Source organism: Geotrypetes seraphini, chromosome 3 (genome assembly GCF_902459505.1).
Source record: "Geotrypetes seraphini chromosome 3, aGeoSer1.1, whole genome shotgun sequence".
Classification (NCBI taxonomy): domain Eukaryota; kingdom Metazoa; phylum Chordata; class Amphibia; order Gymnophiona; family Dermophiidae; genus Geotrypetes; species Geotrypetes seraphini.
The window spans coordinates 361,212,618-361,230,486 of NC_047086.1; the positions used below are offsets into that span (position 1 = coordinate 361,212,618).

Below are 17,869 nucleotides of genomic sequence, written 5' to 3' on the forward strand. Positions count from 1 at the left end.
ATGCATACTGCTGCTGCATACCGAGCTGATGTTGCCTATGTGAAGGCCACCAGGAAACAATCTACAACAAACAGTAATGACAAGCCTGCCCAATCGTACAATCCACACTTGCATTGATGGACTCTGCCACATAACTGAAGACCATATCTTTGAAGCACACTATCAAATGAGTCCGAAAGATCATCAAAAACCATCAACCTTGACCAATTTGGTTATTCCTCTGGAATACACAAAGACTCTCAGCAAGGATGCTTCCTTTGTTAAGAACTCAAAGGTTGGCTCAAAGAAGTCCTGCTGTTCACAACGGTTACCAGTGTGAATTTGAAGGAAAAAGGTCAAACATGCTGAACACAAATCTGCCAAAAGAACTCAGGAAAGCTTATGAAGATCAAGGAAAAGATGGTGCAGACATATCCTGGAGGAAAAATCTGTTTCAGTCTACTATAGACCTAGGGATCAGGAAAAGATTCACCTTTCAGCAGAAGAAAAATTTCTTAGGCCCAAAGTAAAAGCAATAATAGAGTGACTCATGTAGCCCAGGCAAAGCCCAGACCTGAATCCAACAGAAAATCTCTGGCAAGACTTGCAGTCAACAGTTTATCCCCAGCCAGCCTGAAAGAGCCTGAACCATTCTAACATGAATGAGCAAAAACTGGACCATCCTGCTGTGCAAAATTGACAGACACTTATCCTCAATGACTCATGGCTGTTATTGCTGCAGTAAGGACTTCACAAAGTACACCAAGGGTTGTGAAGATTTATGCAATCAAGACTTTCTGGTTTCATATTCTTAATTACTTTTCCAATACTTCTATAATTGTTCTTTTATGCTGATCTTTTACTGTGATTTAAACAACTCTCTATAAACTCCTAGTTTATGCACTTTGATTCTGGTGGAACATCTGATGGGGGATTCTGGGCAGTTGCTAACCCTTCCGCGCCTTCAAGCAATATTGGGGATCCGATGGGGGGATACATTCGCTTATTGTCAGATTAAACATTATATAACTTCATTACTGAAGAATTCTCTTTGTAAGCATGTAGGGAAAGAACATAAGAATAGCCTTACTGGGTCAGACCAATGGTCCATCAAGCCCAGTAGCCCGTTCTCACAGTGGCCAATTCCCAAGGAGTAACAACATTCCATTCAGAATCCTAGAGAATAGCAAGGTTCTGGAATCTCAAAGAGTAACAAAAGATTCCAGAACCCCAAAGAGTAGCAATATTCCATGCTACCGATCCAGGGCAAGCAGTGGCTTCCCCATGTCTTTTCCAATAACAGACTGTGGACTTTTCCTCCAGGAACTTATCCAAACCTTTCTTAAAACCAGCTACGCTATCCGCTCTTACCACATCCTCTGGCAATGCTTTCCAGAGCTTAACTATTCTCTAGGTGAAAACGTCCTGATAAGTATATCAATCCACCAAAACCGGCATCAATTTACTGCACCTATCAATGCTGATACTCCTGAATAACTTTGATAGTTTCTGCATGTTCCTGTATAGCACTGTCTGTCTTCCAAAATAGCCTAAGTTGACAGTATTGTTTGTCTCCAAAACAAGCTTGAGAAGTTTGATAGTCTGTCTTCCAAAATAGCCTGATAAGTTGAAAGTACTGTTTGTCTCCAAATAAGTTTGAAAAGTTTGATAGTACTGTTTGTCTCCAAAATAACCTGACAAGCATAGACAAACTGATATAGCTGAGACTCTTATATTCCACTGATAGTTCTGCTTACTCTTGTATAAGTTTGAAAAGTTTGATAGTACTGCTTGTCTCCAAAATAACCTGACAAGCATAGACAAACTGATATAGCTGAGACTCTTATATTCCACTGATAGTTCTGCCTATTCTTGTATAGCATGATAACACTGTCTGACTCCAAAATTGCCTGATAAGGTTGATAATTCTACCGCTGTACTCCAAAATAACCTGACAAGCATAGACAAAGCCTGTTACAGCTGATACTCTTATATCCCATTGTTAGTTCAACTTATTCCTATAGCATTGATAACACTCCCCCAAATTAGCAGGGGCCCTCCCAACTTAAAGAAAAGTTCCACTCTTACAACCAGTAGGAAGGGAAAAGTACCCAGCTCTGATCTCACTAGTGAGGGTAACAGACACAACAGGACAGAGGGGAAGAAAGACGCTCCCCCCTCCCCCAACCTCCCTACACCTCCAAGACTCTCACACCACACACCAAGTACCAAACTGCAGAATCTCCCGCTCTCTACACGAAACATCACTATGTCTCCCGGAAAATGGAAATGATAACAAATGATAACACCAGGAAATGATAACAATGATAACACCAGGAAAATGGAATGATAACAAACAAGCTCTCGAAGAATTCATTTACCAGAACTCCCTAACATCACCTCATAACCTACTCCTAGGAGACATAAACCTCCATCTAGAAGATCACACCTCTAAACAAATAATAAATTTACTATCATACCTCAAAGCACTGAACTACCAGATCCTCAACCCCCAACCCACACACGAAAAAGGCCACCAACTAGATGTTGCTACTTACATGACCCAACACCCTTACAAACCCGAAATCCATATCTCAAATCGGACCTGGCACCCCTCCCTCTGGTCGGATCACTTTAAATACACCTTTAACATCAACTGGCCTCAACGCAATAAAAAGCTACCTCCACCCAAAACCTCCTTCAAAGCACGCCAAAAAATCGAACCCTCCACATTCTGGGACAAAGCAGACCCCACTATCGCCATTATAGCCCCTAACGAATTCATATCCCAATGGCGAACCATAAGCAAAACCATCCTGAATGAGCTAGCCCCAGAAAAATCAAAATTTAAAATCTGCAGACCATCAGATAAATGGTTCGACTCCGAACTTCTCCAATCAAAAAAGCTCTGCAGACAACTAGAAAGAGAATGGAAAAAAAATAAGAGCTTAGAACATACCAAAACAGCATGGAGAAATCAAATTAACCAATACAAGACCAAACTCAAGGAAAAACGGAAAGCCTACTACTCCAAAATGATAGGCACAAAAATCCCAGACACAAAAAAGCTATTCAACCTAGTAAAGAACCTCACTGACACCAAACCTTACCTAGCTACGCAAGGAAACCACCCGACAGCCATCCAACTAGCAGACCATTTCAAAAACAAGATCACCAATATCAGAACTGCATTCAACACACACACCCATCTCGAAAAGATAACAACAAACCCCTCAACAGATGAAGCCATCGTAGCAGACAGAAGCTGGTCCAATTTCCCAATCATACTTTGGTCGGATTTGAACCGACTCTACAATAAATACAGCCATGCAACCAGCAACCTAAATAATTGCCCCATCTACCTCTTATCAAACGCCTCCACCACATTCAAAACCAACTTTATGCTATGGATTCAAACCACATTGGCAGACGGCCAATTCCCATAGGACCAAGGAGAGATCTTAATCACCCCAATCATGAAAGATCACAAAGGCCCAATAGATAGCCCCTCCAACTACAGACCTATCGCTTCAATACCAATAAACGTTAAAATAATAGAAGGCCTAGTTGCACAATACCTCACCAACTACCTGGAAAACCATAACCTATTTCACCCCTCACAATCAGGTTTTCGAAACAACCACAGTACAGAAACATTACTTGTATCACTACTAGACACAGCCCGACAACACATCAGTAAAGGAAAAAAGATGATGTTAGTACAACTTGACCTCTCCGCAGCATTTGACCTAGTTGACCACTCCTTATTACTACAGATACTTGACGCCATAGGGATCTCAGGCAAGGTCTACAATTGGTTTCAAGGATTCCTCAAATCAAGAACCTATAGGGTAAAGTCCAATGATAGCAAATCAGAACTAAGGTCCAATCCCTGCGGAGTTCCACAAGGATCACCTCTCTCACCTACGCTCTTCAACCTCTTTATTTCCTCCCTAGGAGCCACTGTAGACAACCTTAATGTCACAGCCTTCAGCTACGCAGACGACATCACCATACTCCTCCCCTTCGACCCATCAGAAACCACCACCACAGCAAAGCTGGAAACAACCCTAGATACAGTAGAAAAATGGATGATGGACCACAAACTGAAACTAAACTCAGAAAAAACAAAATTCCTTTTGCTAGAAAAGGCCAAAACTCCTACCATCACAGAACTGAAAATCAAAAATACCAAATACCCGATACAACCCGAACTCAAAATCCTAGGAGTAACGATAGACAGATGTTGCACAATGCAGTCCCAAATCAACAAGACAACCCAGAAAACGTTTCTAACCATGAGAAATCTACGTAAAATCAGAAAATTTTTCAACCCAGCACAATTCAGACTAATTGTCCAATCCCTAGTCTTAGGTTTGCTGGACTATTGCAACTCCCTCTATCTACCTTGTCCAGCCTTTATGATAAAACAACTTCAGACCATACAAAACAACGCCCTCAGACTGATATACTCCCTGAGAAAACATGATCACATTACAACTGCCTTTTTAGACTCTCACTGGCTACCCATACAAGCACGAATTCAATTCAAATTCTACTGCTTATTATTCAAAGCGTTAAACGGCTCTTCCCCCTCCTACCTAAATAACCGCTTAAACCAGATCTTCACCTCAAGACACAGAAGAACCCTGAACCCTTTTGCCTTCCCCCCACTCAAAGGCACACAGCGCAATTCTGGCAACACAAGCAGCAAAACTCATCCATATCATCTCCAACCTACTGACGACAACGGACGACTTCAAAACATTTCGAAAAGAAATCAAAACCCTGCTCTTCAAAAAATTCATCCAAACATCTTAACCCCCCTTCACCTTACCTCCAGATAATTCTCCCCTAATAAAATCCTCCCCAAAACACCTACTAAATAAACAGATCCCTGAAATGTTTTGTAACCTTACCTACTCTAACTGTAATCTATCTGTCTATATCACACAGTCCTGCAATGTCAATTTGCTATCCAACTCGTAAGTTCCCCTCGGAATCTACCCAGCTATCTCTCCGCTGTTATAATAAAAAAATAAAAAAATTGTATCTTCACTGGAAAATGTCCAGTCAAATCTTTTGAACTGCAAGGTATAGGCGGAAAAGAAATCTGTAATATAATGTAATGTAATGTAACCAATTCCTAATCTACAACTATACTTTGCCACCTATCCTGTGACACTTTAATTTTCTCAGGAGCCTCTTGTGAGGAACTTTATCAAAAGGGGCGAGGGTTTTTTCGCTGGCAACACAGTTTTTAATTAATTACTCAATTTCATCTTTTCATAAGGCTTTGGTTCTTTTTGATAGGCGCCCTGATTTGCTGCTATTTAAATCCAATTGGGGAAAAAAAAAGCTACACTTGGAGCTTGGAACATCTTGAGGAGTGTTGGAGGCATCCCTAGGTTGGTGGCACAGGACTGCAGGAATGTTATTTTTGGGTTGTTTATCGGGCTTATTTTTCACAGCCCCAGCTTTACAAAGTGTGCAGTATTGGTACTCTTATGTATTAAGTGTAGTAGGGAACCTAATATGCTCTCTCATTCTTTTGGGGGTTGTTTACTTATTGTGCGTTATCTGGCTAAAGTATTGGGCTGTGCAATAGCAGGAACAGTAGAGCAACTTCTGTTAGACATCCCTGGCACCTTTCGGGGATTGCCCAAGGGGGTACACTGATGTGTTGTAAGGTGCTTACAACACATCAGTGCACCCCCTTGGGCAATCCCCGAAAGGTACCAAGGATGTCTAACAGAAGTTGCTCTATTGTTCCTGCTATTGCACAGCCCAATAATTTAGCCAGATAACGTACAATAAGTCTCCTGGCTCACAAGAGTATACTACAATCCCGGACCTCATCAGAATTACCTTCTTATTGGAAATGGAGAAGTGAGGTTCATGCCCTGGTCCTGTGTGAAGTTTGGGCTATAGAGGAAGCAGTTTTTGCTCACTTGGGGGGGGGGGGCTACCTAGATTTCCTAAGCCCCAAGGGTCAGAGTTTGAAATTGAATACCTTGTGGTGGTGGGACTGGCACTGATTTTGGAGGGAGGGACTCTAATGGATTCTTAATTTTTTTTTGTTGGGGGGCAGTTAGGGAGGGGGGAATTCCCAGAGGCTATAAAAGAGTCAAAGCCTCTGATCAGTTACTTTTTGGGTTGGCCACTTGGGGAGGGGGCTGGCTTTGGGAGGAGGGGTCGAGAGGGTGGTTCATAGGAGTTTTTGTAGTTACTAGTAGTTCACTTTATCGTGGGGTGTATCTATTAGTATTTAACGTTTCTCTGACCATTTGGGCACCCCTGCTGAACACAATAGTATTACTTGATATTTTTGTTCTTCTTATTTGTTTTGTGCAGTCATCAATAAAAATTGTTTCAACTTAATGCACTTTGAATTGCATATTTTAGATAACATACTGTGAAAGATGTAAATAGTGAAGATTTAGACACTGTACAAATCACATTCATCTCAAAAGGTTTTATCTTCACCATTTGGCCACCTAGGTTTTTTCCACTGTAGAAAATATACAGAACCTACCAGTCCCTACAAAAGAGTCACTTCTGCAAACAACTGAAAATCACACTTCAATTTGTATTTGATTGCAAGTTTATAGGTATTGAGTGTCTGTGTATCAGTAGAAACACATTTGGGAGGCCATGGTTGAGGTGGTCTACATTTGCATGGCACTGTAGGCAGTCAGAAGTGCAGTAAGCACAAGCCCAAACTCTAACTTACACAATGGAAATACTAATGAATCTGTACAATGCAGCAAGCAAGATGCTCATGACACAACTGACCAAACAGAGGAGATAGGTAGCAGTATTTTCAGTCATGTCTCTATTAAAGTTAACAGGTGTATGAGTACGTGCGATCCAGTTTCATACCTGACCCATGACACACTTCAGCAAGATGGCAGTCTGTCTCGCCTGGTTCTTTACAGAGCTCTACAACATCCCTGCATGTGGTCTCTGGCATGATTGGAACCTCGGTGACATCTTGCTCATTATTACTGAGATACACTGTCAGAAACATCTGAAAAGCAAAGGTGAAAAAACCCTAGTCAGTTCTGAAAAACAAATTCTGAGCTAACAAGATACAGAAAAAAAGTGATTCAAAATAATGTAACAGAAGAAAGTTATTTGTCCCTGAAAAGCAAAGTAATTTTCATGAACAATTTCTGTAAAGGTGTTTTAAAGGAAATGCAAGAGCAAGGCATGTTTCAGCAAAGTCTCACAATAATATCAACACTGGATATTTATATAGACCACATGTATCAAACACAAGGTCCGCAGGGCGAATCCGGCCCGCCTGGCCTTTTTATGTGGCCCATGGCAATGCTCCCAAACTTCCCCTTCTCACAGCCCAGTGTGTCCTCCCGTGCTGGGCCAACGTCGCCATCACACCAGAAAGTCTGCTGGCTTTGGCAGTGATTCGGCAATGTTGTCTGTGGCTCCCCCTCCTGCCTTCTGTCTGCCACAGTCCACCCGGGTGGAAACAGGAAGTTGCATGTCATTGGAGACAGGCTGTGGCAGGCAAGAGGGGGAGCCACGTAAAACACTGCCAAATCGCTGAGGCAGGCAGATTCCTCGGCTTGGCAGCAACAACGGACTGGCGCCGGAGGGAAATTGCTCAAAACATATTTATTTGTTCAGGCGTTTAATTGATATTCGAAATTCTTCTGAGGTTGAGAATTTGCTGAACCAGTTCTGCAGAATGAAATTTATAAGATGTGTGGGGTTTTTAACCTCGCTTTGTCTTATTTGATGTTGATGTCTGTCCAATTTTTATGTATGTTTTTATTGTAAGCCACTTAGGAATTAAGCGGATTATAAACGTTTTAAATAAAAATAAATAATTAAAATTGTGGAACATGTAGACAATGTCCATTTTGTAAACAGTTGTTTATATTTGAATACCACCTGTGTGCCTATACATCCTTCATATCCATTCTTTCATTTTTGTTATTCCTTCCTTTCTTTTTTCTATCATTTTAGTTCTCAATATGATGTTTTCTTTCACTTTCTCCTTTTACCATCTTCTTGTTTCTCTCTTTTGTTCTTTTCTTTCTCTCTTCTTTTTCACTCATGTCATACATTGATATTTTCATCCAAACTACTGATATTGTGTTTAAAAGCTGTTATTTATTTATATATATCCTCAGTATGTTTATGTACATTTGTATTTTAAGCATTTTACCTCTTTCTCGGATCTTTTCCAGCCTCTATTTTTCTTTTACCCATGCAAGAATGCTTGTATTTTCACTTTTTTATATTTTATTCACATTAGTTCATCTGTATATGCATTTTTTTTATTAAGCTTTGATATTATTCTTCCATCGCACATATTTAATCACGTCACATTGCATCATTTACCAAATTATATTTCAATGATGCCTTTTTTTCCAGTTTTTCTATCTACATACCTTTTTTCACGTTGCTTTTACTGTCATGTATATTGGTTCTGGGGGTTTTTTTTCCCTACTTATCTTTTCTTAAGATTCATTTTCAACTATGTATCCTCCAGGCACCCTTAGTTCTGTCATGACAAGGGACTATGATGTCACTGCACAGTGCCATTTTATTAACGCTCCCATGGCACTCTTTCACTTTTGAAGATGAAACCAAGTACATTACGCTAGTTGTACTGCATATCAGCATAATATACTTGGTTTCATCTTCATTTTGGACCCTTGAAAAAGGCTTGTCAGCTGAAACACGGCCCATGTCGGGTCACGGTAGTCTTTTATAAGTTTGATGTGGACGTCTTTTACCATTGTTCAAAGATATCTTGAAGAAATAAAGGAAAAGTCAAGAATATTGTATTTCTCCACAGTTTGTTTTCTTTTGGATTGCTCCTTCTTCTGTGGAACATTTGGACTTCTTGTTTTTGTGCTTCACTCTTGCTTCAGCATTTGATAGATTTACTCTCGGCTTTCATGTGCATTGTAAGTACACTTTCTTCTTTTGTGGCCTGTTCTAGAGCTGATCAAGAGGTCATGCTATTATATTCATATTGGGCTCCTTTTACAAAGGTTTTAGCGCACGCACCTGATTAGTGCGCACTAGCTGAAAATCTACCGCCTGCTCAAAAGGAAGCGGTAGTGGCTAACGCACACTATTCCGCACGTTAAGGCCTTAGCGCACTTTCGTAAAAGGAGCCCGTTGTGTTTTCCGTTGTGGTTTTTATTTTTGGTCCCCTTTATTTTGTTCCTTTTATGGTTCAGCTTAGTTTTCGCAAAAGTTTAGCTTTTATCCTGGTTTTATATTTTTGTCACCAATGATGGCATAGTGTTATGCCGATTATATTCATGGCGCTTTTTATTGCTTCCTCTGTTTACTGATTTGGCATGGTTGTGTTTTTATGATTATTTTGCCTTTTCCAGCTTCAGTAGTTTTTTTTAGATTCAGTTTAAACTTTCAGGTTTTTAGCTAGTGCTTTAGCTTGGCCTTAGGAGGACCACTGTTGGTTAGTTAACAGCGGCTTGCACTTTTACTCAGCTCTTTCTACATTTTTCCAGTAATTGCCAGTTTGAGCTATGTCCAATACATTTATGGCACTTCTCCATAGCTTTTATTTGAGTGTCTTATGGTCATCCTACCTTTTTTAGTCAGTCTCCTTTTTAAGCTTTATTTTTGTCTTTAAATCGTGTTTTTTTTCCACCTAATATTTCTGTTTGGTCTTAGAAGGCCCGGCACCGGTTCACCACCCGCAGTATGGAATTTTATTTAGCTGTTCATCTTTTTGTGGTTTTCACTACTTTTAAGAGTCAGACACGCTGCTTCCTTATTTTTATTTTTTTATGCTCATATGTGTTTTCTGGATTATATATTTGCCCGTTTTTGAATTATTGAATCTTTTATGGTAAGTTACAATATTTATTTGTTTTAGGCTCTATTATCCTTATTTTATCCACCACCACGTTTTAGCTTTACATCCATCCTTAGGTATGTTCATCTAGTACCATTTATTCATCCGGTTTTTCCTTTTACCACCATCACCTTTTTCTCGACACCACCCACATCTTCACAAGTAATAAATATCATTAAATAACACCATCCATGGTTTTATCTTCAGGCGCATTAAATATTATATGTGCACTCTTTCTGTATCCACTCTGCTACTATCCTTGGGTATTCATCTATTCAATTTTACCTCTATGAACATTTAACGGCACATGTGCACTCTTTCTGTATCTGCTTTATGGGCCTCATTTGCTTTTTATTATGTGCTGGTTATTCTCACATTTAGTGTAATTCATTTTTTACATGGCACCATTTGATCTCTTCACTATCTTCACACACATATCTTGCATCTCCTAATTATAAATATTTCATCTTAGGACCACTGAGGAAAACTAGAGAATTGAAACACGGTCTGGTTTGGGTCTGTTCTTCCTTTAATTCTTCATATTATGTGGATAAAGTGTACAATACAGAACACTACAAACTGCTGTGTGATTCAATAAAATCCAGCATCACGGACATCTATTCCACAGTTCTCTCTTCTTTGGTTTTCTGGGAACATGATTTAATGAGACAAAGGCAGCATGGGATCAGCCGAAGAAGATGTTGCCTCACCAATTTGCTTGACTTTATTAAAGGTATGAATAAACATGTGGACAAAGGTGAGCCGGTTGATATAGATTATCTAGATTTCCAGAAAGCTTTTGATAAAGTTCCTCATGAGAGACTCCTGAGAAAATGAGTGTGTCATGGGATAGAAGGAAATGTTCAATTGTGGATTAGGAATTGGTTATCAGATAAAAAACAAAGGGTAGGTGTTAAATGGCCATTTTTCTCAATGGAGGAGGGTAAACAATGGAGTGCTACTGGGATCGGTGCTATTTAACTTATTTATAAATGATCTGGAAATTGGAACTACGAGCGAAGTGATTAAACTTGCGGATGACACTAAACTGTTCAGTGTTGTTAAAACACATGCGGTCTGTAAAAAAAACTGCAGGAAGACCTTAGGAAATTGAAAGACTGGGCGTCCAAATGTCACATGAGACTTAATGTGGACAAATGCAAAGTGATGCACATTGGGAAGAATAAATCAAAGCATAGTGACCAGATGGTAGGGTCCACATTGGAGGTTAGTGCTCAAGAAAGAGATCTGGGTGTCATCGTGGACAATACGCTGAAACCTTCCGCCCAATGTGTGGCGGCGGCCAAGAAAGCAAACAAGAAGCTAGGAATTATTAGAAAAGGATGATAAACAAGACTAAGATTATTGCGCTTAGTTCTGGTCTCCTTATCTCAAAAAAAGATATCGCAGCACTAGATTCAAAGAAGAGCATAGATGATAAAGGGGATGGAACTTCTCTCGTTTGAGGAGAGACTAAAGATGTTAGGGCTTTTCAGCTTGGACAAGAGACAGCTGAGGGGAGATAAGGACATAAGAAGTGCATCTGCTGGGTCAGACCAGAGGTCCATTGTGCCCAGCAGTCCGCTCACAAGGCGGCCCAATAGGTCCAGGACCTGTATAGAAGTCCTCTATCTATACCCCTCTATCCCCTTTTCCTTCAGAAAATTGTCCAATCCCTTCTTGAACCCTAATACCGTACTCTGTCCTATCACGCCCTCTGGAAGCGCATTCCAGGTGTCCACCACCTGTTGGGTGAAGAAAAACTTCCTAGCATTGGTTTTGAATCTGTCCCCTTTCAACTTTTACGAATTCCCTCTCGTTCTTGTAGTTTTCGAAAGTTTGAAGAATCTGCCCCTCTCTACTTTCTCTATGCCCTTCATGATCTTGTAAGTCTCTATCATATCCCCTCTAATTCTCCTCAACTTCTACAAAATCCTGAGTGGTGTAGAATGGGTACAAGTGGATTGATTTTGTTTTACTGCATCAAGATTTACAAAGACTAGGGGACAATCGAAGTTACAGAGTAATGCTTTTAAAACCAATAGGACAGGGGTGTCAAAGTCCCTCCTCGAGGGCCGCAATCCAGTCGGGTTTTCAGGATTTCCCCAATGAATATGCATGACATCTATTTGCATGTACTGCTTTCATTGTATGCTAATAGATCTCTTGCATATTCATTAGGGAAATCCTGAAAACCCGACTGGATTGCGGCCCTCAAGGAGGGACTTTGACACTCCTGCAATAGGAGGAAATATCTTTTCACTCAGAGAATAGTTAAGCTCTGAAATGCTTTGCCAGAGGATGTGGTAAGAGCGGTTAATATTTTAAAAACGATTAGGAGGAAACGTACATAGTCTGCTGTTGAGATAAGACATGGGGGGAAGCCACTCTTTGACCTGCATCGGTGGCATGGATTGCTGCTACTATGTGGTTTTTTGCCAGGTACCTGTGACTTGGATTGACCTCCGTAAAGACGGGATACCGAGCTGACCCAGTAAGGCTATTCTTATGTTCTTATGTCATTTTCACGTTTCACCCCCAATGCACTTTCATGGTTTCCAAAGTTCTGTCATATCTTCTGTACACTTCTGTCGTGATGTGGTTAATACTTCCAGCAGTGTTCTCCCTAGGGCCTTTTAGCCAGGCACTCCGCCTTGCTAATTTAGATGACCGCCCGGCTTTCATCTCGATCTCGAACCCTGCTGTTGCCGCTGCTGCTCAACATCTTTTTTTTTTTTAAACCCTCTCACCGGCTTGGAGATTTCCCGGGCTGACTCGGCACAGCCTGACTTGCTGCCGAAAGTTTAGTATTTGATTCCTGCCTGACTTTTTTTTTTTTTTAAACGCCAGCAAGTGACTTGAACCCATGCTCCGGGGCTCTAACGTGTGCATGCCGGCTTCCCTTCCCTCCAAAACCAGAAGTTATGTCCCGGGGAGGGGGGGAGAGAAGAGAAGGGAAGCTGCAATGCACACGTTAGAGCCCTGGAGCATGAGTTTGCTACAGGCTAAGGCGGGAGACAGGTTAGCGATGGAGGGAAGCTTACAATTTGTTTTAGTCTGTAGTGACTCTGCCGAAGGGTGTGTGAGATGGAAGGGATGGGAAGAGAAATGCTGCTGCACCCAATTGGGGAGAGAGAGGGGAGAAAGAAGACCAGGGAAGGGAGAGGCAGAAATAAATGGCTAGATTGAACCTAATGACTTCATTAACACATTTCCCTTTTTTAAACCTCTATAAGAGGGGTGCCCACACTTTTTGGGCTTGCGAGCTACTTTTAAAATGACCAAATCAAAATGATCTACCAACAATAAAATTAAAAAAAAACACAAAGCACACTGTACGCATAGAAAATGTTAATTATCATTCCTATTCCAGGGTTTTTCAAAGAGGTCAAAGCAGATGACTCTATGCACTATCACCTCAGTAACAACCATACAAAAATAGACAAATATACCCCCCTCCCTTTTTACTAAACCACGATAGCAGTTTTTAGCGCAGGGAGCTGCGCTGAATGCCCAGCGCTGCTCTCGACGCTCATAGGCTCCCTGCGCTAAAAACCTCTATTGCGGTTTAGTAAAAGGGGACCTTAGTGTAAAATAGACAGCAGATATAAATTCAGACACATTTTGATCACTAAATTTAAAATAAAATCATTTTTCCTACTTTGTCTGGTGATTTCATGAGTCTCTGGTTGCACTTTCTTCTTCTGACTGTGCATCCAATCTTTCTTCCCTTCTTTTAGCCTGTATGCTTCCTCTCCTCCAGACCTCATTCCCTCCCCCAACTTTTCCTTCCTCTCTCCCTGCCCTTTCTTTCTCTCTGCCTCCCTTTCTTTTTTTTCTGTTTCTCTTCTTTCCTTCTGTCTCCCTGCCTGCCCTTTTTCTTTCTTTCTCCCTGCCCTCCACCAAGCCACTGCCACTGCCATCAGGGCCCAGGACCCAAACTGCCACCAATAACAGGCCCCAAACCGCCACCAATAACAGGCTCGAAAGCCACCGCCGCCGCCCCAAGCTCTCCGTCCTTCGGCCGACCAGCATTCCTCTCCCCCACGTCAATTCTGCCGTCGGGGAGAGGAAGGCTGATCGGCCCAAGATCGCGATCGACCTACTGGGGGAAATGCTGCCGGGTCCTGCCTTCGCGGAAACAGAAAGTAGGCAGGACCCGGCAGCAAGAAGAGCAAATGCTTCACTAACCTGTCTCCCGCCTTAGCCCGTAGCGAATGCTTGCTTCGGGGCTCTCAACAAGTGCGTGCCGGCTTCCCTTCTCCCTCCCCCCCCCTGGACATAACTTCTGGTTTCGGAGGGAAGAGAAGGGAAGCCGGCACGCACACGTTAAACCCCCTTAGCATAAGTTCGCTACGGGCTGAAATCTCCAAGCCGGGTTTTTTTTTTTGGTTTTTTTAATGTTCAGCAGCGGCGGCAGCAGCAGATGACAGCTGGGCGGACCGCCTAGCTAAAAGGCCCTAGGGAGAACACTGGAGAGGAAGGCTGATCGGCCCGGTAGATCAGGACGGCAACACGAGTCCATCACGGAGCCCGGGATGGGCTCCGCGATCGACTCGCTTTGCCTTCCTGAGCTACCGGTCAATCGCGATCGACGTATTGGGCTCCCCTGCTCTATAACATTTGAAAGAGGGCACATATCTAATCATTCACTTCTAGAATTGGATACTTTTTAAATTTAGTAAAAATATTCTGGTACAAGTGTCAAACCTTAAAAAAAGAAGTCATATTGAACATTGGAAAATAATAACTAACTAATAAAAATAGTACGCATTTCATTTTCCCACCACCAAATTTCCCCATCCCGCCCCACCTGGTTACTTTTTCATGCCACCCAGCTGGGAAAAATTTCTGGGGAGAACACTGCTTCCAGCCTTCTGCTCTATCAGTGCCTCACCATCTACATTTTTTCTGCAGTCTTATTTAGCTTCTCAAAGGCCTCCTTTCATCAAGCTGCGGTAGAATGTTTTAGCATTGGCCGGTGAGGTAAATAAGAACATAAGAATTGCTATACCGGGACAGACCAAAAGTCCATCTAGCCCAGTATCCTGTTTCCAACAGTGGCCAACCCAGCCAAGTACCTTGCTAGATCCCAAGTAGCAAAACAGATTTTATGCTGCTTATCCTAGGAATAAGCAGTGGATTTCCTCAAGCCAACTCAATAAAGGCCTGTGGACTTCTCTTTTAGGAAATGATCCAAACCTTTTTCAAACCCTGCTAAATGATTTCATCACATTGTCTGGCAATGAATTCCAGAGTTTAATTAAACATTGTGAGAAGAAATATTTTCTCTGGTTTGTTTTAAATCTACTACTTAGTAGCTTTATCGCATGTCTCCTAGTATTTTTGGAAAGAGTGAATAAGCGATTCACATCTACCTTTTCCACTCCACTCATTTTATAGAACAGTTAAGCTCTGGAACACATTGCCCAAAGGTTGTGGTAACAGCAGATAGCATAGCTGATTTGAAGAAAGGTTTGGACAATTTCCTGGAGGATTGAGAAAGACATGGGGGAAGCCACTGCTTGCCCTGGATCAGCAGCATGGAATGTTGCTACTTTTTGGGATTTGGCCAGGTACTAGTGACCTGGATTGGCCACCATGAGAACGGGTTACTGGGCTTGATGAACCAACCATTGGTCTGATCCAGTAAGGCTATTCTTATGTTTTCTATCATATCATCCCTGAGCCGTCTCTTCTCCAATTTGAAGAGCCCTAGCTGTTTTAGTCTTTGACCATTTAAACCCACTTCTCTGTTTTCTGTCTTTCAACCAGTTCTCAGTCCATAAAAGCACATTACCTTCTATCCCATGACTTTCTAATTTCCTCAGAAATCTTTCAGGAGGTACTTTGTCAAATGCCTTTTGACAATCCAAATACGCAATATCAACCAGTTCACCTTTATCCATATGCTCACTCACCCCTTCAAAAAAAAAAAAAATGCTAATTACACACTCCCGCTTGGGCCATTCAGAAAATGGCGCGGGCCCAGGCGGGACTGCGGAAAACTTGCGCCTGACCTCCGTGCTCTTTACTTGTGCACCTGCTGCCCAGAAATAGTATGGAGCTGTCGAGGGAGGGAGGGAAAAATTAAAAAAGGTACAGGGTTAAAAAAAAAAAAAAAAGTACTAGGGGGAATGGTTAAAAAGGTACAGGGGAGAGGTATGATTAAAAAAGGTACTGGGATACGTGGGGGGATGATTTAAGGTACTGGGGGCACATGGGGGATAATTTAAGGTACTGTGGGACACGTGGGGGGATGGGGATGATTTAAGGTATTGGGGGGTACATGGGGGATGATTTAAGGTACTGAGGGGATACGTGGGGGGTATGGGGCCTCCCTGTCACTAGTCCATTAGGCCGGCCTGCCTGCCACTAGGCTTGCCTGCTTTGTGCCCTGTCCCAGCCTACCACTAGACCACCAGAAGGGAGGGAGGACAGGGTACAGAGCTTGGCAAGGAGTGTAGGGTTGGATGCTGAGCCTGGCAGGGAGAATTTGGTTCAGAATGTTTTTCTTCTTGTTTTCCTCCTCTAAATCTAGGTTGCGTCTTATGGTCAGGTGCTTCTTATGGACTGAAAAATACAGTAATTATTCATGGCCTTCATGTCCTGGATCTGCCTCAAGAAATTTATCTATGTTAGCTACATCTGGCAGCCACTTCACTTCATGATGAATCATTTTTCAACTGATGGCTCCAACAGCAATTAAACAGTGAAACCGATTGTTAACATTACTCTTTTAGCATAATGTGTATTAGCAACAAAATAACTTTAATTTACTCATAGAATCTAGTAACACAGTAATACAAATATTATAGCCACCAAGTCAATTCGTGCTTTAGTTATTCTGCATTAAAAATCTGATACAAACAATGAACATAAGAACAGAAGCAGTGCCTCTGCTGGGTCAGAACAGAGGTCCATCATGCCCAGCAGTCCGCTCACGCGGCGGCCCATCAGATCCAGGACCTGTATAGTAATCCTCTTTCTATACCCTTCTATTCCTTTTTCCTTCAGGAAATCATCTAATCCCCTCTTGAACCCAGATATTGTACTCTGTCCTATCACACCCTCTGGAAGTGCATTCCAGGTGTCCACCACCCTTTGGGTGAAGAAGAACTTCCTAGCATTGGTTCTGAATCTGTCCTCTCTTAATTTTTCCGAATGCCTTCTCGTTCTTGGTTTGAATAACCTATCCCTCTCCACTTTCTCTATGCCCTTCATGATCTTGTAAGTCTCTATCATGTCCCCTCTAAGCCTATGCTTTTAAAGGGAAAAGAGCCCCAGTTTCTCTAATCTTTCAGCATATGAAAGATTTCCCATTATATATACAGAGTCAAGTTTAGCATAGAATTTAGTCATTTTAAGTTAACAAATGGTTATTTCCATCTTCAGTTAAACAATGGATCTAGTTCAGCATAAATTAGAATACATATGGTTGGAGTGACTGGATTTATAGGAAAAGGTAAGTTTTTATTGCTTTCACTAATAAATTTAGGTGTCATTTTAATAAGGTGTGCTAACCGATTTTGCGCACGATAAATGCTAAGACGCCCATAGGATATAATTTAAGCCTTAGTATTTAGCATGCACTATTTATTTATTTATTTTTTATTTAATTCTTTATATTTTAACATTTGACATTATACAAGTCAAAAAAAGGAAAAATATCATGTAAATGAAATACAAAAAGCCAAATTCTTTAAAGGAAATCTCCTCAATACAAGATATAGTTAGTCCACTATAATTGGGGGCATTAACTTAACTATAACTGAAATTAAACATAGGAAATCAAAAAATAGGAAACAAAAAATGGAGGCCTGACTGTTCTGAGCAAATATTCCTTGAGCTAACTTAGAAACATAAAAATTCAAGTAGTAACAGTTGATTGCTCTCTAACTGAAACAAATTTAGACAGCTGTTGCGGTTCAAAGAAAACATATCTATGATCCTTATAAATTATCACATACTTGCAGGGGTATCTTTAGACAAAAGTCGCCCCCAACTGAACTGCCCGAGGTCTCA

General features: G+C 41.4%; 1 protein-coding gene across 3 annotated transcripts in view; it reads right to left on the minus strand.

The window, feature by feature from the left end:
• Positions 1-17,869, minus strand: part of TP53BP2 (tumor protein p53 binding protein 2) — a 138,571-nt gene that overhangs the window by 88,089 nt on the left and 32,613 nt on the right. For all 3 annotated transcript variants that reach the window (XM_033938942.1, XM_033938943.1, XM_033938941.1), the window contains exon 2: positions 6,862-7,009. In XM_033938942.1, coding sequence (XP_033794833.1) covers positions 6,862-7,009 — 148 coding nt within the window. The remainder of the gene's footprint in view (positions 1-6,861; positions 7,010-17,869) is intronic.